Source organism: Taudactylus pleione, unplaced genomic scaffold, assembly GCF_031769625.1.
Source record: "Taudactylus pleione unplaced genomic scaffold, aTauple2 ptg000040l, whole genome shotgun sequence".
NCBI lineage: Eukaryota > Metazoa > Chordata > Amphibia > Anura > Myobatrachidae > Taudactylus > Taudactylus pleione.
In genome coordinates, this window is record NW_028284442.1 from 18166136 (window position 1) to 18191791 (window position 25656).

Here is a 25656-nt window from a genome sequence, read left to right on the forward strand (position 1 = left end):
GACTTTTAACATATTTTTATTGCGTGGGAATTGCACAACGCTAAATAATAGCATCGCCGTATGTACTTATGTGTGAGATTCGCTAAAATGGCGCTGGGCGCTCGTTCTGAATGAGGGCAGCCACTTGGCTTTTGAAGTGCGGCCTCCTGGTCGCTAGCTAAGCTGTGGGTTACCATCCACAGCTTAGCGATCGACCAGGTTGATGGTCGCGGTGGTCAAGACCATCGGGGCTTGCGACGAGACCCTAAGGTTGGGTCTCAGCAACCGCAAGCCCCAGGGAACTTCCTGCGCTGATCGAGCAGGAAGCTCCCCACTGACATTACTGCTGTCAGTGCGTCCGCCCACAAAACGGCAGGCGTGCCTCCGTTTGTGAAACCACCCCCCCGCCACGCCTACAAAACAGGTCAAGCGGTCGATCAACATCGACAGCCGCCCCTTTTGTAGTGAGCTCCAGAGCGAGAGAATTTCTCTCTCTGGGGCTTGCGCACGCGCAGTGCAGCCGCTGTGCGTGCGCAGGGCCTAAACATTGACCCGCTTGCGAGCGCTATTGACTATTGCCTAACATCTGGTGTCTAGACATTGTCTAACTAATTACTGTATATCTCTTATACCACACCCATAGTAATGCAGTGTGACATCCTTCACAAGTAAATGTTCAGTAATAATGAGCCCCTACATACCTGGTAGTTGAGGGTTAAATAAGAGCTGCAGGGATATACTGTCTTAAAACTTTCTGACAGTTATATCACACTAGCAGAGCTAGCACAAGTCACATACAATAAATATAAATTTTACTCAAAGGGCTGGTAGGATTTGTACGCTGTATAACCTTGCCCCAGGGAGACTGGACCCAAATATCCAGAGACCTGTAGCTTCAGAAAAGCCCTGATTAATGGCTCTGAGCATCTCATATAGGGAGGAGGAGCAGCTCAGAGGCAGGAAACCTCTTGTGAGGGATCATGCTCTTGGCTGGGGGAGGGGCTGCCAGGGGCGAGTTTGTATGGCTGCAGCCCTGGGTCCCCAGTGGAGCGGCTAACAGAGCACCGCTGGCGGCCGCCGTAATCACCAGACCACTCACCGGTGTTGCGACTGATGTAGTTGGAGCAGCAGCACAGGCGCCCATGAGGACACATTGCTGCTTGCTCAGATGAACAAAACACTCAAAAACAAAGCTTGGGGCTGCCTAAGCAGTACCCCTGTGTAAAAGATGCAACCGGTCCTGCCGACACATAATGTAAAACTGTCTGACTGTGACTGGGGGCAGGGTATATGTGGAGGAGCACTGGAGCCCCCTGGGAGCTTTTAAAGCTTTAATGGTTTGGTGCCCGGATCACTCCAACCACATACACTCCATGGTATCCCTCTGGATCTCTATGGACCTGGAAGAAGAAAGCTTTGGCTTACGCAGCCTGGCGAAAGATAGGGATGGCCGCAAGGGATCCAAAGCAGCATCTACGAACACTGCACTCAGATCGCAGATGCCAGCCGGAGGTGTCTCGTTCCTACAGACAGCTACTGCTACCTTTGCATTTAAGTTGGATGGTATTGCACAGCTGCTTCCTTGTGGCTGTGTGATACTGTCCACATCTGAATAAAGCCCTGAGGGCAACAATCGTGTAGTATACTGGTTATATGCTCAAATAAATATATGTTAAAGGTAGGACTAGTAGGTGCAAAGTACTGTTTTCTTAATTGTTCTTCCAGCATAATTTTGATATTCTGTCATGTCCCTCTTACTCTACTTTAATGGAAGACATTTCTATGAGAGAAATCGCCATTTTTGTAAAGTCATTTGCTTCACAAATAATTACATTTTCAGAAGAGCTACAGTAGATGACAATATTTGTAGTATAAAGGGTCATATATTAAGTACTTAATGCTGTATTCCCAGCATTAATGGTGTTGATGATGGTCAGCACGCACCGTAAAACAATGCTCCTGTCGTAGAGGTGCTCCATGCAGCAGATTTGGCAAATAAAGGTGGATGTTGGGATGCTGTGGAGGTGGGTGTGGCCACATGGACAATTACAAAAGCTTGCAGGTCCTTATTGGTTCTCTCACTCATTTCAGCAACCATATGGCTAATATTTTTTTTACAACAAAAAAAGGTCTCCAAAATGGACAACTGATTTTATCAAATTATGTAAATAAATTAATAAAATTATACTGAATTAGGTTTAAATAACACTTTTTAAAAATGATACTGTGTAAAGGATTAAATAGCTCTTATTAAAATAGTTGATCATTTAAAAATAATAAAACAATTTTGGGGATATTGTTGGATATAAGTTTTATACAGTTACAAAAAAAACATATTGCACACATACAGCAAACGATAATGCAGGTGCCCTCCAAGTAGGTCTTACAGGAGACGTGAAATAATTGTGAGATTTTTAAGACCTGCTCCCTGCTTTGTTGTTTACTGCACTGAGTACCGCCATCTGCTATACACACAATAGGCTTTAATCCGCGGCTCTCAACAATCTGCGGTGCCCGAGGTATGTGGCCACACCATATTAATTAAAAAACAAACAAACAACATACATGCTCTGCACTCACCTAATTACACTCCATATGGTCTTCCATTTAAATTCAGAGAATGTTTGTTCCAAAACATTGCAATAATTTGTCAAGCTGGCCAACTGTCAAAATCTCCCTCCACCGATTCACAAAAACATGAGAATTACATACAATATATAATGTGGGAGCAGTCGGGAAGCCGACGGACGTAATCACGACCACCGGCTTCCCGACTGTCTAATCCCGGCAAGGCACTAATGACAGGCGTCGATATCCCAACGCCTGTCAGACCTATGCCGGGAGCCCGACACCTGGCTTACCGATTGAAGGTAAGCCAGGGCGCGCACAGCCATGGGGTTTAGGTTAGGGGCTCCCGGGGGGGATTTAGGGTTAGGCACCCCCTAGGTTTAGGCTGTAGGGAAGGGGGGATTAGGGTTAGGTACCCCTAAGTGAGGGTTAGGCGGGGGAAATTAGGTTAGTTATACTTAACCTAAGGACGATCGGGATTTCCTCCTGTCAGGATTAGAACCATGCGGCCGACGGTAAATCATACTGAATCCTATTATATATATATATATATATATATAACACGAGTTATAGAAATTAGGACTCCAGCCAGGCAGGTACTTGGTAAAAGCAGTGGATTTTTAATAGCAGCAAACACTGCACCTCAGCATATGTGAGGTTACACCTGGACACACACAGGCACCTAAACAGAAAATAAGCAAATAGGTGTGTGTGAGTTTTAAACTCTTCCTGTGCTGCCGCCTGCCTGCTGGCTCTGGACGACCTGGAAAACAAGGAGTTCCATATCGCCACTTTGAGCTGTGCAGCCCAGAAAACCCGGGATTCAAAATTTCTATTGTAGGTGCAGAATGTGCCGGTCTTGTTTTCCTCTCCTGGAGCTTATCCCACCAGAGAAGGCAATTCAGGTGAGAGACAATCCCGCTCACGACACATCCACCCCCCTTTCACTTTTCCAAGCTTGGGGAAGTGTACATTTTCCTTTCGTGACAGTCGAGACTTTCAACCTTCCGAACCACCTTTCCAGTCGTGTATTCTTCATACTCCCTGAACGTGGTGCGTGCTGTCAGAGGAGCAACCACCCTTTTCTTGCGGGCAGAGTTCTGGTCTTTTCCGCTGCCCCGCAGACAAAGTATCCCTCAAAGAGCCAGTGCGACATCCAATCGGTCTAGCGAGTAGTACAGGGACCGGACTTTCTTCTTGCCGAATAGCTTGTAGCTTGTCACTATGCCTCAGGAATGCGAAACGGTTGCTGCTTTACGCCCTATCCTCCAGGTGTATTTATGTCGTGTTCAAGGCTTCTGCTCCTTTTCGCTGTTTTGCTGACATTGTGTCTGCCAGCGGAACTTATGTAGGACCAGGTGAACTAGAGCGGCCCCTAGGAACCTGGAGGGATGGCAGTTCCAGCACATCCATGGCAACATCTGTATTGGGTATGACACCTCTGCAAATAGTTCTGTCTGGCCGTAACTGGGCAAAGTGTTGCAGATTTCTTTCCTCAAATATTAATTGTGCAGAGGTTCGCTCTCTAAAGAGGACTGGCCGTGCTTTTCCACTCTTCTCTCTTTTCGGAGGTAGAGCCTTGGAGACTTTACATTGGCGTTGTCCCTGTGGTTCCTTTAAGAGCTCAACAAATCCAGGGAAATTGCTTCCCAATATGATAAGGGAGCCTAGGATTAACCACCTCATAAGCGCGCCCCTTTATGGTGAGGCTCACGCTCACTCGGGAAGTTTTCTGTGGATCCATGAATACAGAATACTTCAACTAACCCTGGCATCTTTTCCACAGGCCGAGATCAGGGTTACCTCACTCCCTGAATCTATAATAGCTTGGAGTTCTCGGCCATTCAGTAAGTTTCCCACATTAACGGGGGTCTGGAAGTCAGGGATACCATTGTGCAAAAAGCGGGGTACGTAGCACCATTACTAGCAACCCCACAATCCATAGGCTGTTTTTCTAGGACAGTCTTGCCTTATATGACCTGGCTCTCTGCACTCATGGTTAACGATCCTGGCATCTCCAGTGGTGTTTCCTTCAGGAGGGGTGACAGTCAAGATGGCACCCCATTGGCCTGTGACCCTATCAGGTCGCTCATTCCCTGGTTTTTCTTCTGGCATTTTTGTCACATTTCCTGTGGTCTCATACCGCTCCAACACTGTACTTCATTCCTCTACATTTTGAGGATCAGCGTGTATGACCCAGCGCTGCACATTTCGCCCTAGGTTTTTTATACACTGGTCAACAACCATCTCTACAATCTGAGCGGCACTGCGGTCTTCTGGCAGGAGCAAACTCCGCCCCTGCCTTGTGAGTTCTGCAACCTGCTTCCGAATAGGGACCCCTTGTATTAGGCCCCATTCATGGAAGCGCTGCGCTTTCTCAGAAGGAGTGAGACCTGACCAGAACAACACTTTTGATTGTCATATTTATCTGCAAGAGCAGAGGACAAATCAGCATAGGCTTTCTGAGCCTCACCAGTGAGATAGACTTGCCCCCTATCAGCCCAAGTATCTGCTGGCCATTTTAAACGCTGTGCGACCCTTTCAAATATCATCTGAGGCAGACATTTTCTTCAGATGCCCAGCACCTGGTGTGCCCATTGACTAGGTCACTAACTAACATTTGTTACTGTCTTTTGGTGAGAGGCCAACAAATTTACTATAGTGCGAAAAACTACCTCCATTTTTATAGTGGGGATGTATGGACAAGGGTGGGTGCTTTTATATAAGAGCAATGACAAGCCAGTATACACAAATATATATCTCTTTCAGCAAAGCAATTGTAATTCACGTTTAACACACAAAAAGAAAACTGCTTTTTTTCCTCTTTAGCAATGCAGGGGTTAAACAGAACATACGGCAAAAAATGGCTTTTTCTCTTCCAGCACTGCAGTGCTTAAATTAGACCTAAGTAATGTGTGTCTTGCTCTTGTTCAGTCAACAGGTGAACTTAATTAGACAGCATACTAGCTGATAAAGATACTATTTAGCATTTGTTAGATCTCAAGCACCTTAGTAAAAAACAAAGCAAAGTAACTTTTTTTTTCTCAGTACACATAAACCAAAGTTTTGCACAGCAAATTAGTGTCCTTAATATAACTTCTTTTTTTCTGGTTCGCCAACCATACTGCTGTACCAAACGTTTTTCCTGATCAGATCCTTCACCACGCCGTTGGAGTCTAGTGATTGTGCTGCAACACAGCAGTGCAGAGGTCCCTGTATGGGTCACCATATGTAACACGGGGTATAGAAATTAGGACTCCAGCCAGGCAGGTACGTGGTAAAGCAGTGGCTTTTTAATAGCAGCAAACACTGTACACTGTACCTTAGCATACGTGCGGTTAGGCCTGGACACACACAGGCACCTAACAGAAAATAAGCAAACAACATAAAAGTTAAATGACTCAGCACTCCTATTGTCTGGGACCCTCCAGGTCCTGGCACCCTAATGCTAACCACCACCCACAGCCTATCGCCAGGCTAGCTTATACAGCATAAGGAGCAATGAGCAATAGGTGTGTGAGTTTTAAACCCTTCCTGTGCTGCCGACTTCCTGCTGGCTCTGGGCGACCTGGAAAACCTGGCGTTCCATATCTCCACTTTGAGCTGTGCAGCCCAGAAAACGTCTATTGTAGGTGCAGAATGTGCCTGTCTCATTTTCCTCTCCCTTGGAGGGAGCTTATCCCACCAGAATAACACACACACGAGGTGTGCAATAGGTTTCTGGATGTGCAGTGCATAGGTAGACACAATCTGATTGTTTGTGATCTTGTTCTTGTGAAATTTCAGGGCACAGAACCGTATATAAGCAGCACTGCACAACGAAGAAGTCAGCTAGTTCACTTCCTTTAAGAAACCTGTTATGGAGCTCAACAGAGGCCACTAGAGAGCCATGATCCTGCAACAGCAGTTGAGTTTTGACAGTCTGCGAGCTGCTTTTGGGGAGGAAACACCATCACAAACCACTGTGTTTGAGTGGTTTGCAGAATTTTGGCGTGGGAGACTGTCTCTTAAGATGAGGAGCGCTGCGCCCAACCTGTGTCCATCAGAGGACAACGTTGCTGCCATACTCCATGGAAAGCTAGGCCTGGGCAAGTTTTCTGCATGCTGGTTGCCCAATCAGCCAACTCAAGATCAAAAAGAGGCTTGGGTGACTATGAGCAATCGCCATCACATCTGGCCAGCATGTCGCGGCTCCAACTCTGTCTGGGAGATCATCAGTGTCAGTGAAACCTGATTCTACAGTTTTAACCCAGAGACCACAAAACAATCAGCCCAATGAACCCATTGGAGGTGTGCCACCACAGAATTTCTGACATGAACGCAACATGGCCAAGCAGATGTTGGGTGTTTTTGTGGCCAAGACTGGTTATGTAGCAGCCGTACCACTCGTGCAGAAGAAGCACACCATCACTGGTATGTCAACCAATGCCCGTCAAAAGTGATGGAAGCCATTATCAGGTGCCGTCCAAGAACCCATGCTCGTGGTGCCCTTCTCCATCATGGCAATGCACCTGCTCACAAGTCCAGGAAAGTGGTGGATTTTCTGGCCCATGAACGCATCCAGGAGCTTGGTTATCTGCCATACAGTCCAGACTTGGCCCCCTGCCACTTTTGTGTTTCCACAAATCAAGCGCAAGATGCATGGTATTTGTTTTGAGTCATCGGAATGTGCAGTGCAGACGTGTAGGATATACCTGCTTTGGACTGATCCTGCTGCTTCAACAAGTGGTTTGAGTGAGAGACTCTGAAAAAGAAATACTTTGAAAAAAAATTCAATGTTCACTTTTTTAAATAACTTTTTGTGCATCCGGAAGCTTATTGAACAACCCTTTTTGTGTGTATTTATAAATTCTTACACTTCCTAAAAGGGACACCGATCACACCTACCATCCCCCCCATCCTCCCCCTCCCTGTAGCTGGGTAAGAGAAAGAAAGCCGCGGCTTCCCTGAGCCCCAGAAGCACAGGAAGACTGTCTTCCTGCAGCAATCACCTCCCTTCTGTAGCCCGGCCGGCAGGAAGAGACTGGGGTGGTTGCCATGGCAATCGGAAAGACCAGCCAGGGCTGAACCCGGCAGCTGATGCAACCATGTCAGTGAAACCCCAGCTCGGCGTGGTCACATCTTATACAGCCACACCAGACGAGAGGTTAAAATTGTGAACAGTAACTCCTGCAGGTAACCAGGAGAGCAGCTTTACAGTAAATGTAGGTGTATCTCTCTATCCTGAAACTCATCTGAGTTTCATAATCTGCCAAACATTTAATATCTATGCACTAATTATACACTTTACTTCCTTGTGGAACAGGGCTACACACCTGGCCAATATGTAGTTTCTTACTCTATATTAAACAATTGTGCATTATTATAGTAGTGGAAAATACTCCAGAATAAATCACACTTTTATATATTAAATAAGTAAAAACTGATTGGGGACTTAAAGCCTGTGGAAGGAATGCAGGACTCGAAACACTTTCTTCCTTTTATTTGTAATGTTATCTTACATTGAAACATGCCATTAAATAAGACCTATTAAACATTCTTAGAAGAGCCATCACAAAGTGTTACATAAAGAATGAACATACAGTAGTTGAAATGATCAACTGCACAGTTAGATCTTCATCAAACCATAACACAGGACACTTGTGTACCAGAACAATTCTCTCTCGGAAAGTAATTTTTCATATTTGGCCAAAAAGTGAATTTAGCAGAGTGGTAGTGTGATCAGATGTCACACAAGTAATAGAATTGCATGCAAAATATAAAACAAAGAAAATATCTAATCCTATACATTGGTTTACAATACCTAGGGTATAAATCAGTAACAATGTCTAGTGGCTGCCTATAAAATCCATAGCCCGCTAATAGTCTGCGGGGGTTTTCCTGAATGTCACAAGAGCACAGTTAGAGAGTAGTCTGTTTAGCATGTAATGCTATTAAATATGGTTATAGATCATTTTCAAAGTACTGTACATCAAAATATATTATATACAAAAACAAGACATTGCAGTGTTAACCACCAGGCTACATTACTAATACTTACTGAAGGACCACTATTGTAGATCATTTAACCCTAAATGAGACGCAGACTACAATTCTCCCAAATCAAGAGTTCAACATGTCCCTGTTTCCTATACATTTACACCCTTTTTCTTGACTCTTCAATGAGCAATGTATATTATTAGACACAAGCATAATAGCAGTTAGCTTATACAGACAGATGTGAGGATTGCAAACAGTTTATATTAATGATCATCATATGCCCAGGATACAGAAATATAGTGGTTAAAATAAAAAAAGCTACCAATGGGAAACGTTCAACGGTGCTAGAACAGACAGCTACCAAACTAAGTACTGTATGTCCAGTGGAATTTTGATTTTATTTAAATGTCATGGCAATCATTTTGCTGGCAGAGAGAAGGTAAAATCGAACGAAAAAAGCGATTTAGCACTGGTAATGAAGGGAAGCTAGTACTCTTGAACTCTAAAATAAACCTTTTTAAACCTAGTGATGCACTGTACATTAGTTCACATTATGGTTGTAAAAACAGTCACTCTGATCACCTGCCGGGTAGGGTGATTGTTATAGAGATACATTTTCACATATTTCAATCCAGGCTTAACTTTGTATTTCAGACACCAGTTTTAACAACATTACTTACACGGTATGCAGGTTCTTTTATGGCCTTCCACATTTACTATGAAGTGATAACCTTTATGTTTGAGTTGCTTTGTCCTTTTACAATTCCTGTCACAGATTATTAGACAGATTACATTTGGACTCCTTTACATAATTTTTCTTCACCATTTCCTACATCACAATGTGTTCTATATTTGTCTCTATAGTGTAACAAATCTATAAATCTGCATATTGTATTCAGGTTGGCTTTTTGCATCAAGCAGCAATATACCACAGAACCGTATGTTCCTTCTCCATTAAGCAACCATGTACCTGTGTGGTGTGAAACCTCATGGATTTAGTTAAGATGAGGGCAAAGTGTATTACAGCATTTTGCCAATTCAACAGACCAAGATCCCACCATTTGCACTGAAGTGAACAGTTGCCGCTGTAATTAATGTTCTGCAGAAAGTGAACTGAAGTCTATTTTTACCTCTCAGGAACCTTCTCAAAAAATGCTTTTCAATCCCACAATGGGCACAGATGAAAGTATCTGTCCAGTTCAGCCACGTAGAGAATACCATTAAGTTTTGATTAAATATGATAACAGCACTGGAATATAGCAATGATTGGTTTAATCATGTAATAGTTGGAGCACAGTGCCAGACACCATGGGGCTGTCTTTGCAGAATTTGGAAAAACAGGGGCGGGGAGCCCTTTGGTATTCCTGAAATAACCGATATTTTATTTTCCTTCGAGTAAGAATTACTCATGTGTCCTACTTCCTCATGTTCTTTCTGCAGAAGGCGGAACTTGCAGTAAACTTTGGTAACATAAAAGTAATATTACAGTATCATTACTATACTGTTTTGCCACTACTATCTTCCATGGAGCTAGGCATCTTTATGCCAAGCACATACAGGAGGCACAGCCCATAATGTAATTACAGATCCAATGAGTAAGTAACATCTTAAGTTTTTTCACAATCCAAAAACACCCCAAAAGTTCAAATCAGTATGAAAACTCCATACAAAAGCAGAACAAACCTCTAATTTCAAGATGTATGCAACTCATCTTTAATATCAATAAATGTGCATATTAATAATACCTCATGAACTGGCATTGTGTATGCTTACATAATCATTCCCTGTTTAGCCTGAGTTAGAAGTCTCAAAATATACCTTATAAAGCCCCATTATTGTTCCTTGTATTGAACCAGTTAAGGGACTCAGTCAATGAGATCATCACATCACATTTCCCTATTTCACCATGTGGAACAGTTCTTCCATGTCATGTTTCCCCTGAATAGATGTCATTGTGTTAAAAAAATTCACATTGCAGAATAGTCCTCAAATTAGGTGCTGTTATGAAAATAGTTTAGTTGACAGTTACTGTAAATTCAAAAACATTCTCAGTTCAGATCTGTCCCGCTTTGCGAGAATTGACTTTTTGTCATGTTCGCGTGTTACAAAAAAATAAGGAGAAATTGTACAAAGGCAGAAGTAGAATAACAAAAAAAAATATTTTACTAAAACATAAGATTTACAGATTTTCAAGACAAGCCATACAAAATGGTCACAAGCTTTGGAAGGTTTAACACTCGAAAGAAAGGAGATTAGTCATAGTTGGGAGGGGTTCTTAACGGATTCCTGATTTTTCCATGGTTTCTTCAATCAAGGTTGTCCGTCTACCTTTTGTAAAGTGGCAGGCTATGGGGCAAATATACTAAAGTGCAGGTTAGCTGCTTTCAGACAACATAATAAGGATAATAATAAAAGGGAGGGACACAATTAAAAAGGGAAGAAAAAGAAATACTGCAACTAACCTAGACTATCTCCATTTACAGTGCTTTAACTGAAATCACAATGCCAAAAATGGAGAAATACGGAGGTCTTGCCACCTCTTGAACATTGCAGAACATGCTAATGATAATCTACAGCTTCTGCTCATGCGGTACAACAGTGAATTAGGACAAGACATGAGATTTGCTAATGTGCATTTAATCACCAAAGACTGACCATGTCTGGGCTTTATAATTCTGTTTTTTTTTATTTTTTAAGACTGTGTCCATTAAATGCAAACAAAAAAGGAAGAGGTCTTGGCAGAACAGAAAAGTGATGCACACTTGGGAGATCAAGATGAATTCACACATTATTCGTAGCGTATAGCCTAGTCCACGCTCTGGCTGCAACAGAAGAGAGAAAGTATGTAATAAATGACAAACAGTACAGTTACATATTGGCTTAAAAGGTAATTTATGTTTAGCACACTCTAGTTGCCTCACTATAAACACACTAGCTATCCCATATAACATACAGATGTGTCCTCACACACTGTGGCTTCAGTCGTGCCAAACTCCTCTTCGCAAACTGGCCGACTCAACAGCGCCAAGCGTCTTTCACTCAAAATGTGAGTCTTATACGTACAAATAAAACAATTACTTTTCTAGATTGCACTGATCAGTTTGGTACGTGACAATTGTACATGTGTGTGTGATTGAGTTTGAATCTGTAAGTGTTTAAAACTAATTCCTGTGCGGTTAAAGTCGCAGTCCAGCGCCTGTAGTACACCAAGTGGTGTTTCGTTGTGCCTGCGATGCATATAAGACACAACATTTAAAGAAAAAAACCAACGTCTACATTTCTCGGAGCGGCTCAGTTGCGGCGGGGGTTTCGCCCTGTATGGTGTATTGAGAATAGGTGTATGAGGACACATCTGTAAAATAACAGAATTGGCTTATAGTTGGGAATCTTTGCAGAAAGATCTGAAAATATAAAACCCTCATGCAATTTCAGGGTCTTTGTTTCATGAGATTTTGTTGCCGATTGAAACAACAGTTGTAGGTTATATTGAGTTTATCACTGCAAAAAGGGCAGTCCATCTTCAGACACTCCCACTGGTACAGTGGCACCACTCACCAGCATCTTTAAAAAGGACAGCCAGCATTTTCATCTCCAATAAACATGGTATGCATGTCTGCATTTAACTAAAGGCACAATGATGGATTACTGGACTCATTAAAGCACTACATTTACAAAATAAAACATCAATGAACATGGCCCCACTTGTGCAGCCACATGATGTATTTATTAATCTGTAGATATACTTCATATTTTACAAACAGTGAAGTTGTATCAGAAATGTAATTTGTGCACACAGATAAAACCATTCTACAGTCATCTATAACACACTGCCGTGTGCTGCATTCATTAAATGGATGAACCTTAAGGTAGTCCTCCACAGATCGCCACGACTCATACATGTATGTATCAGTACATTTTCCAAAAGCCTGACAGACCAAAAATAGAACAAACTGCGTGTAGTGTCCACTGAGCATAGGAAGTAGTACAGGGACGGCAGTGTATTGCTCATAGTGATCTATTGATCCCAATTTTTACATCCCCTTAAGCTGCATTCATCAGGCATTAAAATCTGGGCAATATGCCAAAGGCAGATGTAAAACCGCTTGCAAGAACATAACCTCAGTAGCTCGTGGGGATTTATGTATTCGGCTCCCTCTCCCTAAATAAAAGAGACTTTAAAAGTGGATATCAACTCTATACTGCAAAGAAACAACTCATGAAATGTACAAATACATACTCAATTAAAATAAAAACCTTTGTAAATAATACCTTTTGTTATAAATGTAATCAACTCGCTCTCTGGCTGTACAAACGCTTAGAAAATCTAGAAAGTGGGGGTTTATTTTAGGGAGAACTGACCAGTGACCACGTCAGCCTTAATTTGTGTGTCTTGACTGCTATGGTGTTGCAACTTCCAAAGACTCTGCGAGGCACTCACAAGTTCTCTTCTGAAGAGGGAAGGTATGGTCATCACCAGCTCATGGCAATCTTCCACGATGTCCAATATGCAACTTCTGGCTAAAGGCTGCAGTGCTACTGCTGCCACTAACTTAGCCCTGCAAACTAAGTCAACTGCAAGCTGGTAATTTGATTTGGCAAAGAGTAGGGTAACCATGAATCTGTGCTATACTGACATGGAAAGGTTTAAACACAGATAATTAAGTGCGCTGGTTTTCTAAAATTTGTAGGTGGTCCAATGAGACAAAAATAAGTAATGGGATACTGCTAATTAATTATAACAATCCAACTGTACGCAGGTTATTTATTAATAGTAATAAACAGATTTAAAAAAGTGCCTTTCATTTAAATATCAGCCAATACAATATATTACCAATTAAAATATCATGATCATAAATGACACATTAGCTTACTAGTAATCTAAAGTAAATATATAGTCTTTTTTTCTTGAAAGCAAAGTAGTGTCCCAACAGCGATACACCTATTGAGGTGAATATTAGAAGTTTTTTTGATTCAAGTCTTTCCTTAATTAGGAGCATTAGCCAGGTTCCTTTAGTCAATTGATGGTGTGAAAATATTTTTTATCTGCTCCTTGTGTAGAAAGTGCCCGACAGTGTAGAAGCCAGCCCAGCGCTAGTAATTATCACGCCGTAGGAGTCCTTCTGTATCGCAGTTCTGACTTCAGTGTTGTGTGGGGGCAGTTGTATGATTAGCCTCACCAACTCCAGGTCCTCTTGCGGCGTTATAGCTGCTGGACCTGCCGGCTGAATGGAGCAGTCCGCTCGGGTATTCAGTGTTGTGTGAAGGCGGCTGCTAATATATAGTTAGCCGCACCAACTCCCAGACCTGCGGCGTGCTAGGGCTGCTGCACCCGCCGGCTAAACGTAGCAGTCCACTCTGGGAATCCGAGTACAAATTGCGTCTCACTTGGCCAGATGAGCAATTGACTATCGGTACCTGAACAGGTACACAAGACTGGGGACGGACAGCGATACGTTTCATCCACCACTGTGGATATTTTCAAGCATGGAAAAGTTTAACACAGGAGACTGATCGTACTGGCCATTAATTAGGATGATTACTGATGACTGATGGAAAACAAAGGTGGGAGTAAGAGGTACAGTTAAAGGTTATATTAGCAGTTTTCATCTTAGACATGCTAGGATATGTATGCTTGCACCACACACAGATGGCAGAGGGTGCTAAGATGGTTCAGGAGAAGAGAACAGGAGTCAACATCCCATGCTGATCTCTGGTAGGATGCCACTTTGCTGGAAAGCCAGAAAATTCCACCTGATCTGTTCCAGATAAAAATAATAAACAGTATACAAAAAGAAATAGTCGCCAAATTAAACAATTTCTCCGTTGCCTGAAAACCTGACAAAATAACATGGGAAATAATGGTGGAGACTATGAGGACCATATGTTGAATTGTTGGGTTTGATCTTTTCTCCTAGCATAAGGATTAAAAGTGCAAACCCCACAGACATTTCCATTTTCTTTTTAAAAATGGCAAACTCTGGACATTTCTGGGACCAATCTTAGTGAGAGCCTCTATGCCCGGTGTCCCGGGAAGACAATACCTGGAAAAGCAGTTACAGTTTTGTATTCAAGTTTGTTGCCATCAGGTCTATTTCTGGGCAAAAGAAACTCTTCAGTATGGCCTGGAATATCTGTGTATTCAGCTCCCGTAATCCTGGGAGAATCTGCTTTTGGCTGAGAAAGTCTGCTATAACGTTTTCTAAGGGGCATATTCAATTGGGAGCGAGGTTTATCAAACCTTGTGCCCAATTTTGGATTGCTGCGGGTATGCTCGCTCCAGATACCAGTGGTTTCCAATAAAAAAAAAAGTGGTCGCTAGGTTTTCAGCTCTGAAAACCCAGTGGCGCATTAAAAAAAAAAAAAAATTAAATAATAAAAAAAAAAAAATCACACTTACCGGCCCGGGGGTCTCTGAGGCTCCCGATGGCCTCACCTCCATCTTTTCACTGGGGAGGGGGCTGCTAAGAGTCCCGGTGGCTGCTGGTAGTTGTAGTTCTCCCAACGCCCGTTACCGTGGGGCATATTTACACTGGGAGGAGCACACACTGATATTCTTACCGCTGCTGCAGGAGACAGGGTCCCGACGCTGGAGGAAGAAGACAGCGCTGCGGAAGGTGAAGTAATTAAGGACTAATTAAGCCAATTGGAAACATCCAATTGCTTAATTAGTTCTCTCGTGTGGGTGCCGCCGGGGTCCCAGAGCAAGTTCTGTCGATTTAAAATTAACGATTTTAGGAAAAATCAGACTTGCTGGAAATAAAAAAAAAAAAACACACACACCTCACGGCGCTCAAAACAGAAAAAACCCTGCACCTAATTGAATAGCAAAAATCCCGCACCTGCAGGCAAAACATCACAGGTGCAGGATTTTTTTCTATTCTCGCCCCCAATTGAATATGCCCCTATGACTGACACATGGATCGCTAAAAGAGAGCCTGGATAATTCCCTGCCCATACCATCAATTTTGTATACTTCGCCCATGTGAATCTGGTTTTTGGTACCACCTTGGTGATTCAGACTACTACTTCCACATTGTCTGAAAACACTTTCAGGTGGATTCCTTTCAGATGATCTTGGAGAGAAGTTATTGCCTTGTATACCACTTTCATTTCTCACTGGTTTGAGGAGAGCACACTCTCTTGTGGGGTCCACCAACCTTGTGCTACATGTTGCAGCAGATGTGCAAAATCCTGTTGAACTTGCGTTTGTGGTTAATCTCAGGTACTGTTGCTACGATAGCAAAGTTGACCTGTTTTTTAATTATACGCTTCTTCACCAAGCAAGGGACATCTTTGTGGATTGTTCCAACCGAACATGATAATATAGAGGCAGTTTCTTGCAACTTTACTTTAGTATATTCCACTGTAGTTCTCTCATTTGCCATCTTGCCCATGGAACTGTCTATAGTTGAGTACATCAGGCCCACAAGACAAAGTCCTGTGTGAAGTTGAATTTTGTCGCACACCTGCACCAATGTGGATAGTTCTTAGATATTTTTGCTTCTCTCCTCAGAGCGTGTAATTCCGCACCATAGAAAATTTCTCTCTACACATTGTCTGTTGCACTGGTATAAGTTGGCTTTTCTCCCAATTTATAATCAAACCATGGAATTGTAGAAACGTTACAGTCCGGGCTAATCTTTTTGGCACTATTTCTCTTGATTTTCCAGAGTATGTCATCGAGATATGGCCAAACCGATATTTCCTGTTTTTCCTAAACGAGCCATGATTCAAGAATTTTTATGAATGTTCTAAGTGAGGTTTCCAAAGTGAAGGGGAGGAATGTGAATTGGAAGTGATCGCTTAGGACACAAATCTTAGGTTGCTCTGATATCGCCTGTTCACTAGCACGGCAAAGTAGGCATCCATCAATTCTATTGAGGCTAGAAAGTCTTCTTTCCTTATGCTTGTTAAAATTGTCTTCAGAGTTTTCATGTGAAATTGTCTATTAGGACAAATTTGTTTAGTTCCCTCAGATCCAAAATTGTTCTGAATTTCCCTGATGGTTTCTTTACAAGTAACAGGCGTGAATAGAATCAAAAGCAGAACAAACATTGACTTCTAGGATCTTGTTTTAATTCTATATGGTATCCCCTGGATACCACCTCCAGTATCCATCTGTCCTGGACAAATCAAATCCATCTTTTGGGGAATCTAAAAAGCCTGCCCTCTACCGCCATGGTTGGAGGGACGAGACAGTTATTGTTGCTGTGGATTGGATCTCCTATAGGTTTGACGAAAAGGACTGCCTTGTCATCTTGGAGTAATATTTTCTAATGTACTGCCGACCTGACACACTGCAGATTAATATATGCCAGAGTCTTAATATTCTCTACTAATCCAATAGTACATACAAGCACCCTTATCTAATTAGGACTTCCGTTGCTTGGGCGCTTCCTGGCTGTTGTGTCTGTGTCTGTGTGGGAGGGGGTCCATTGTGTGTCTTCCAGAATCAAAGGAGTCCCAGGAATCAGCTGACTGACCGTCCCAAAAGACATTCTGGTCTATCTACATTTCCACTCCAGCATGCGGCTGTGCACCACCGCCAGCTCCAGTTGCCACTAGGCAGGAAGACCTTCCTTCCGGCTCTGGCCTCTGTCCTGCCAAAATGCCGGACCTAGAACCACAACGGGCTATATGGTAAGCAGACCTCCAGCTGTGCGTTGTGCATATCCAGGCGAAACCAGCACCGCCATCTGATCACTTCCTTAGTGATACCTCTGTGGTGCCAACCCGCGGCTCCAGGAGGCGCAACGCTGGGCAGAAAACATGAGGAAAGTTTTTATATTGATAAAATAACAAAACTTCCCTACTCTACTGCGAGAGGAAAAAAAAGTCAAGGCGGAAGAGGAGGAGCGAGGCTATATACACCAAGTGGGCGGCTCCTATGGAAAAACTTCCTATCTACATTTAGAGGAGTGAAGTAGAAATTTGATTTCGGTATTGCTTGATATCATTCACATTTTATGAAACGGGCTTAAACGTGTATCTGACTGAAATGAACAGAGGCACTAAATACAGAATACCTCATTCATTTTGATTAAGCCATCTGTGTTTAAGCATGGATATTCTTAAAACCTGGAACAATGTTCTCCCCAGGAAAATTTGCCAGCTCAGTGGCATTAAGAAGTAGCCGGGTTATGTTAATATGTTACTATATTTTTGTTTACTCTATCTTAGCCGATGTAGGCTATACTTTCAAAACTGCAAATAAAATTGTATGTTTTAAAAAAAAAAAAAAAAAAGAAGAAGTAGTAGCCGGGTGTGGGTGTAATCTGGTTGGACACGTAATTTTTTAAAGACTCTTGCAGATAATACCCACTTGCTGGCTGGACACAGATATAATTGTGTCCAGCAATGGATACTTACACACAGTGCAGGTCTGCACTCTTCATCTACCCTCTCTGCAATGTTCCCCCGTTCAAACTTTGCCCTCTCTCTTAAAGACAGGGGAGAGATCTCTGTAATGGTATGTCACAGTAACATAAGCATAGCACAACCGACTTTAGCCATCAGACTCATGGAGCAGTATAGTGTTGGGTGACTTAAAAAAAATGGCGGGTGGAGTGCCCATGACAATGAGCCTTGGGAGAACACTGTGGACTGTTAGGGAGCTTAGAGTACAGAGTTTGGGGCAGTGCAATATTAACAAAATACAAATGTAATCATTAGTTGTCAGCTACATTACAAAAGTTGTAAGTAGAGGTACATTACAGAAGTTTTAGTTCTGATATGGTAAATTATTACATTTGTTTTTTGTTAATATTGCAATGCCTGTTTGTTGTGTAGTGTAATAGTGTTTCGCAAACTTGATCCTCAAAGCCCCTAACAGTTAAAGTTTTATGCTGGGTACCCACTGGCAGATATATTGGCCAATCAATTGATCAGCCAATAAATTGAATGCCCTTCGGCCAATTTGTACCAGCGATATGTCTGAACGACGTAGTTCACAGACATATATAGTATCAGCTGTGCTGCACAGCCGATGGCAGATATAGCTGTCCATCGTGCTGTGTGTACGGGCGATCAGCCGGCCGCCCATACACTAACAGCGGCAAGGAGGGGGTCGTGGCGAGACCCCGATCAGCTGTACAGTATGAAGATGATAGTTGTTCAGTTTTTATGAACAACCATCATCTGCAAATATATCTGCAGATCACTCGATCTGCAGATACTGTATATCTGCTAGGTGTGTACCCAGCTTTAGTGATGTCCTTGCTTAAGCACAGATTGTTTAATCAAAATGAATGAGGTTTTAATTAAGTCACCTGTGCTAGTTGTTGTACCAAGGGTTTTTAATTCTTCTCTCTTCCCGTCTCTCTCCCTCCAACTTCATCCCTCATCTGATTCCTCAGACTCTCCCTGTGTCACTTTTCTTTGTCTCTTTACTCCAAATACCTTCATGCAAACATTTGCCTAGTTTCTTTTTCCTATATTACAATTTCCAGCTCTCCCCCCATGCCATACTCATTCTTAGTATGCCACCTATCTTGTTTTTTTTATTTTGTGTGCATCTATTGGCAGTCCCATCCCTCTATTAAGGCATCCCAGTCAGACTGCAGGTAGTGCCATCCCTGGTGCTCTCTCTCCCGGTCTCCCCTAATGCAGAGAGGTTCCCCACATGCCTAGTTCGTATGATATGTGGTGAGTGGGGTACAGTAGTCTGTTGTGACTTGGAGAGCAGCGGCTGCTGCTAGGGCAGGTGTGTCATGATACATGCAGACGATGCATCTAAATCAGTATGCTGTAATATGATGTGCGTGTGTCTAATTCCTCAATTCTACATTATTTACCACTTCTGTGGTATGTATATGCTATTAATGCATTGCACGCTCTGGAAAGGCAAATTACTCTTACCACGATAGCTAAACCTGTTACCCACCATTGGTGTGCTGTGCCACATGGTAAAGGGTGGAGGTAACAAATGTTGGGGCATCAGTTTTGTAGTTATGACTCAACTGCAGAAGTTCACAAAAGTTCCAAGTGTTTATCTTAGCACAATCATTCCATGTGTGGTAAACGGTTTCACCATCACAATACACTGCAAACCAGGATGAAGTGATGACTGTTCAGTTTCCTACACGGAGCTATGTAACAAGTGACAAGATAGCAGCACAACAGTACTTTTTAAATCAGCAAAACTAACAAGAATATTTCAATCCATTCCCTTGTGTTAGAATACCTGTTTCTATGGCTTGGGCTTCATTTGTTTTCCACTGCTCGGCTACATCATTTGCTAATGGATCGTCAGGGTTGGGTGCGCTTAACAAAGCCTGAATTGATAGAAGCACTGTACGGATCTGAAGAGCTGGAGACCATTTATCTGCAGATACAGGAGGTGAAAAGTGCATTCAACAGAGACTGGTTTTGTCACAAGAGCCAGGCATGGCCTTCACACGAACACCCAGCACCAAAACATTATGGTTTTGACAGTAAAAACATATACAGTACATTTTATTCAATGTTAAAGTAGTTGTCAACAAAATTTTTATTCAGTGCAGCAAAAAAACAAACACACAGAAACACCTTGACATCCATAAAATTAAAAAAAGAAACCTCTCAAATGCTGGTATAATACATAAGTACATCATGTTACATTCTGACAAATACCATTCACAGTGACACTTTCCCCATTTATAGGACATAGAATTTAAAGGTTTTTTTAAACATCAGTGCAGGAGCAAGGAACTAGAAACTGAAGAAAGAAAAAAAAACCTCTGGCGCACATTTGTTAGTAGTTGTTGATCACAAGACAATAACGCCTCCTACACTACAGAAACCATTATAAAAGTAAAGTTAAAATAGGCTCAGCACAGGGGTGAGGAAAGTCTCAGTGGAGGAGGAACTAAAAGGATTTGTTAACGCACGACGACCACAATAAAAGCAGCTCTACAAACGTTTTTCTTTGTTTACCATTTAGGTCAAGCAGAAAAGTTCACAAAAGATGAGCCAAAACATTTATTATTATTGAATGAATGGTGTTAAAAAAATAAACCGTAATATAAGCTTATGTTAGTGGCAGCTAGGGGCAGGCCCACAAGGAAAAGGCCTCATCATAGTTATTTCTTGTAATACACAAGTTTCCAATTGTAAAAAAAACACAAACACACTAGTTGCTAGTATCACCTTCACTGAAGGATTAAAGTTTCTTGATGAACACTCAGGTGACTCTCCAAATAAAATGTATAATTATGGGATATTTTTCATATATTGTGGGGCATTCAATTGTTTTATAGCACCTCTAAGTAATGGGCGCCTGACAGGCAATATTCAATTGTTTATGCTAGTAAGCACGAGTGCCACATGTGCCCATTACTCATCACACCCAAATGCACCAGGTTTAGACATGTAAAGTGGTTAAACCCATGCAAAGTCATAGCTCAAACAGTAGATTGGCCAACCAAAAATCCGACTTTTTGAAGATTTCTGCTAGTCGCCTCTGGAGGATGTGAGCAGAAATCTGGGCACCCGTGGCACTCGCACCTGATCCACAATAGAATTACCCCGTGGTACAACCATTACTAGCTGGGCCCAAAAAGAATAAAATTTAGATAGCATGAATTGAGAGTTGAGGTACAAATAATGGGATTATAAACAAGCAGGATAGGAATCCTTGAAAAAGATTATTAAGGATGAGAGGTTTTTCAGTCGCGAAAGGGATGAAAGTACAACACCTTAAAAAGATGACTGGAAGAGAGCAGGAGAGCAGAAGGCGATTGGATGATTAAGGTTATGTCCACAAAGTGTAAAAGAAAGACAAATTCAGGTACAACACAAAACGTATGGAAAATCTAGAACACCAGCCATTATAGATTACCAATCTCTATGGTAACTGCAACCACATAACCAATTAAATATGACACCACTAAATATGTACATTCTGCTTTTGAGTTACAACTTGCAGTCAGGGCCATATTCAATTAGCCTGCGAAACGGGTTATCGGCGATAATTTATTGCCGTTTACGCCATTTTTCGCCTGTTTCACTTATCCCCAATATTCAATTCCGAAGACTTTTCGCAGGTGCAAAAAGTCTTTAATGTTAAAAAATGGGGATAAGTTTTCACCACTGTTTAGGTGGCGAAAAAAAGTGCAGAACAGTGGTTTTGGGGTTCAGACTTAAAATAAGTAGCCTGCACCCCTTATAATGTGTCAATTTTTTTTTAAAAGACACCCCAAAAAAGGAACTTTCTTTTTTGGGGGCGATAAAAAAAAATAAAAAAAAAATTTGGGGGACAAACTTCTAAACTAGCGAAATTAATTCAGGGGCGGTTCCCATGTATGCGGCAGGTATTTTCTAGAACGCTGGTGGTTGTGGAAGGTGGATTTTTGAAGAATTTTCAAAAATCACTTTAGGGACTTGAAAATGGGTGCAAGCATATTTTTATGTACCCCAAATTTGATGGGCATTTTTTTTTTTTTTTTGTTGAAAAATAACTAAGATAAATGCTATTCTTCACAGGAGCATTTATGCTCCTGCCGCAGCTATTTAAAAGCCCAGAATACCTTCAGCAGGCCAAATTGGGGGTACCCATAGTGATCCCCCATGTCAGACCATCTTTTGGGGGGTGACAGGCTAATTTCCCTTCAATTGAAAATACTTTGCGATACTTACCTTTCCACCAGGTCCCGTTTTCGCCGGATCCTAATTGAATACGGGGATAATAAGCGGGTACACGCCCGATACTTTATCCCTGTAAAAAACGTTGATGAAAAGTCCGACCTCAGACTTTTCGCCTCAAATTGAATATGGCCCTTAGTGAGAAAAATATGAGATATGGTAAGAACTTACCCTTGTTATCTCTATTTCTACGAAGTCCATAGGGTTCCACAGGATACCTTGGGTATAGGTGTGACGTCAGTCGCAGGGCACCAAAGAGTTAAGCTTTCAGCCTCCCAGGATGCACTAGGTCCCCCTCCTATACCCCGCCCCCGGGCCAAGGCACCTCAGTTAGTTACCAAGCCATAGGCCGGAGGAGGAGAAGGAAGAGAGATCTGGACACATACAAGAATCACATTCTCACCAGAGGGAGACGGAAAACCGGTGACCAGAGCAAAGCCCATCTGCAGCACAGGTGCGACAGGGCGGGAGTCCTGTGGAACCCTATGGACTTCGTAGAAATAGAGATAACAAGGGTAAGTTCTTACCATATCTCATATTTTCTACTTCAGGGTCCATAGGGTATCCACAGGATACCTTGGGGATGTCCCAAAGCAGTATCCTTTAAGGGTGGGGACGCTCCTGTGCAGAAAGGAGAATCCGCCGCCCGAAGGAAGCATCCTGAGAGGCGAAGGTGTCAAACCTGTAATACCTCACGAAGGTATGGACAGAAGACCACGTAGCAGCCTTGCAGATCTGAACTGCCGAGGCACCACGTCGAGCTGCCCACGAAGGACCCACAGACCTAGTGGAATGAGCCTTCAGAGAAGGAGGGACCGGTAGGCCTTCATGAAGATAAGCTTCAGAAATAGCCATACGGATCCAGGCTGCCAAAGTTTGCTTTGAAGCAGGCCAACCCTTTTTACGGAAGCCAAAGAGGACAAACAAAGCGTCCGACTTCCTAAACGAAGAAGTGCGGTCAACATAAGTCCTTAAGGCCCGCACAACATCCAAAGAGGCCTCACCCACGGAAAGACCCGGTGAGTTAAAGGCCGGAACAACTATTTCCTCGTTAATATGAAACTGGGAAATAACTTTGGGAAGAAACTCGGGCCGAGTGCGGAGCACTGCCCTGTTCCCATAAAAAACCAAGAAAGGGGGTCTACAAGAAAGAGCCCCTAACTCAGAAACACGTCTGGCCGAAGCAATGGCCAGAAGGAAAACAGTCTTAGCTGTTAGCCATTTAAGATCCACTGAGCCCAGTGGTTCAAACGGCGGTCCTTGGAGAGCCCTCAGGACCACAGCCAAATCCCAAGGCGCCACAGGTGGAACAAAGGGCGGCTGAATGCGGAGAACACCCTGCCTAAAGGTGCGCACATCCGGGATTGTAGCAATCCTACGGTGAAACCAGACAGATAGGGCCGAAACCTGTACCTTCAAAGAAGCAAGGCGAAGCCCATGATCTAGTCCCGCTTGCAGGAAGGCGAGAATCCGAGACAGACGAAACTCCCGCGGTGCATAACCTCTCGGTCGACACCACTGGAAGAACGTATGCCACACGCGATGGTATATCCTCGCGGAAGACGGTTTCCGAGCTCGTAACATGGTACGCACCACAGAGCTGGAAAACCCCCGGGACCTCAGCATGGCCGTCTCAACAGCCACGCCGTCAAAGACAGCCGAGTCAGGTCCGGGTGAAGGCAAGGACCCTGAGACAGAAGGTCCGGTCGTAGCGGCAACCGCAGAGGAATGTCCACGGACAGACCCTGAAGGTCTGAGAACCAGTGCCGTCTGGGCCACGCGGGAGCTATCAACAGGAGCGTCCCTCCTTCCTGTTTGAATTTCCGGATTACCCGTGGAAGAAGGGAGACCGGAGGGAACAGGTATGCGAACCGGAACGTCCACCGGACGGACAGAGCATCCACCAGAGACGCCCCTTCGTCTCTTGTGCGAGACCCGTACACCGGCAACTTGTTGTTGTGCCGGGACGCCATGAGGTCGATTTCTGGAAGACCCCACCTGTCCACCAGTAGTTGAAAAACGTCCGGGTGCAGGGACCATTCCCCCGGATGAACGTCCTGGCGACTTAGAAAGTCCGCCTCCCAATTGAGCACTCCCGGGATGAAGACCGCTGATATGGCCGGAAGATTGCGCTCCGACCAAACCAGGATCCGAGAGACCTCTACGAGAGCCGCCCGACTGCGAGTTCCTCCTTGCCTGTTTATGTAGGCCACGGTGGTAGCGTTGTCCGACTGGACCTGCACCGGGCGACCCTGTAGAAACCGCTGTGCCTGCTGGAGAGCATTGAAGACCGCACGGAGTTCCAAGATATTTATTGGAAGCTCCGCTTCTGTCGGCGTCCACCTGCCCTGGAACAAGTGTGGACCCGAAACTGCTCCCCAGCCCCGAAGACTGGCGTCCGTTGTCAACAGGACCCAATTTGGAACCCAGAACGGACGTCCCTTGTTGAGGTGGGTCGTCTGTAACCACCACGTAAGGGACAGGCGAACCTCCTGGGTGAGCACAATCGTCTGGGACTTCAGAGACTGAGTCAGCCCGTTCCACTTGGACAGGATCAGGTGCTGCAGAGGTCTGGAGTGAAACTGGGCGTATTCCACCATGTCGAACACCGACACCATGGAGCCCAGTAACCTCATCGCCGAGTGTAAGGACACCCGGCGGCTGTGCAGACAACTGCGCACCCTTGACTGTAAAGCAGAGATCTTGTCCTCCGTCACGAAGATCCTTTGCTGTCCCGAGTCCAATAAGGCTCCAAGATGCAGAATCCTCCGAGACGGGATTAGAGTGGACTTCTGCCAGTTGATTAGCCAGCCGTGCCGTTGCAGCAGTGCAATGGTCAGGTCCAAGTGGCGTAACAGGAGCTCTGGAGATCCTGCCACCAATAACAGGTCGTCCAAATACGGCAACATGCGGACTCCCTGCAGCCGCAGAGAAGCCGCCATGACCGCCATCACCTTGGTGAAAACACGTGGTGCTGTTGCCAGGCCAAAAGGTAACGCCCGAAACTGGAAGTGGTCGCTGCTGATTGCAAACCTGAGGAACTGTTGATGGCGCCAAAGAATAGGGACATGCAGGTAAGCGTCCTGTATGTCCAATGACACCAAGTAGTCCCCAGGTTCCAGCGCCAGAATGATGGACCGTAGGGTCTCCATCCGAAACTTCGGGACCCGCAAAGACTTGTTGAGTGCTTTGAGGTTGAGAATCGGACGATATGACCCATTGGGTTTCTGTACCAAAAATAGATTTGAATAGAAACCCTGGCCCCTCTGGGAGAATGGAACCGCCACTATAACTCCAGCCTGGATCATAGTGTGCAATACCTTCCGCAGCTCCGTAGCCTTGTTCCGGTCTGATGGGAGACCCGTGGTGAAGAAGCGAGCCGGGGGTCTGTGCCGGAAGGAGAGGGCGTATCCGTGGGAAACCACCTCCAGAACCCAAGTGTCTGTCGTAGTGGTCGACCAACACTGGGCGAACTGTAGCAGGCGGCCTCCCACCCTGGGATCCCCCAAA

At 43.9% G+C, this 25656-nt stretch overlaps 1 protein-coding gene across 1 annotated transcript in view; it reads right to left on the reverse strand.

Annotated features, from left to right (window-relative positions):
• Positions 1–10666: 10666 nt before the first annotated feature.
• The window catches only part of UBE2N (ubiquitin conjugating enzyme E2 N), a 46640-nt gene continuing 31650 nt past the window's right edge, over positions 10667–25656 (reverse strand). Inside the window, exons 3-4 of the mRNA XM_088454553.1 lie at positions 19709–19849; positions 10667–11348 (exon numbers count right to left, since the gene is read on the reverse strand). Of these exons, the coding sequence (XP_088310679.1) occupies positions 11308–11348; positions 19709–19849 (182 nt within the window). The 3' untranslated portion in view covers positions 10667–11307. The remainder of the gene's footprint in view (positions 11349–19708; positions 19850–25656) is intronic.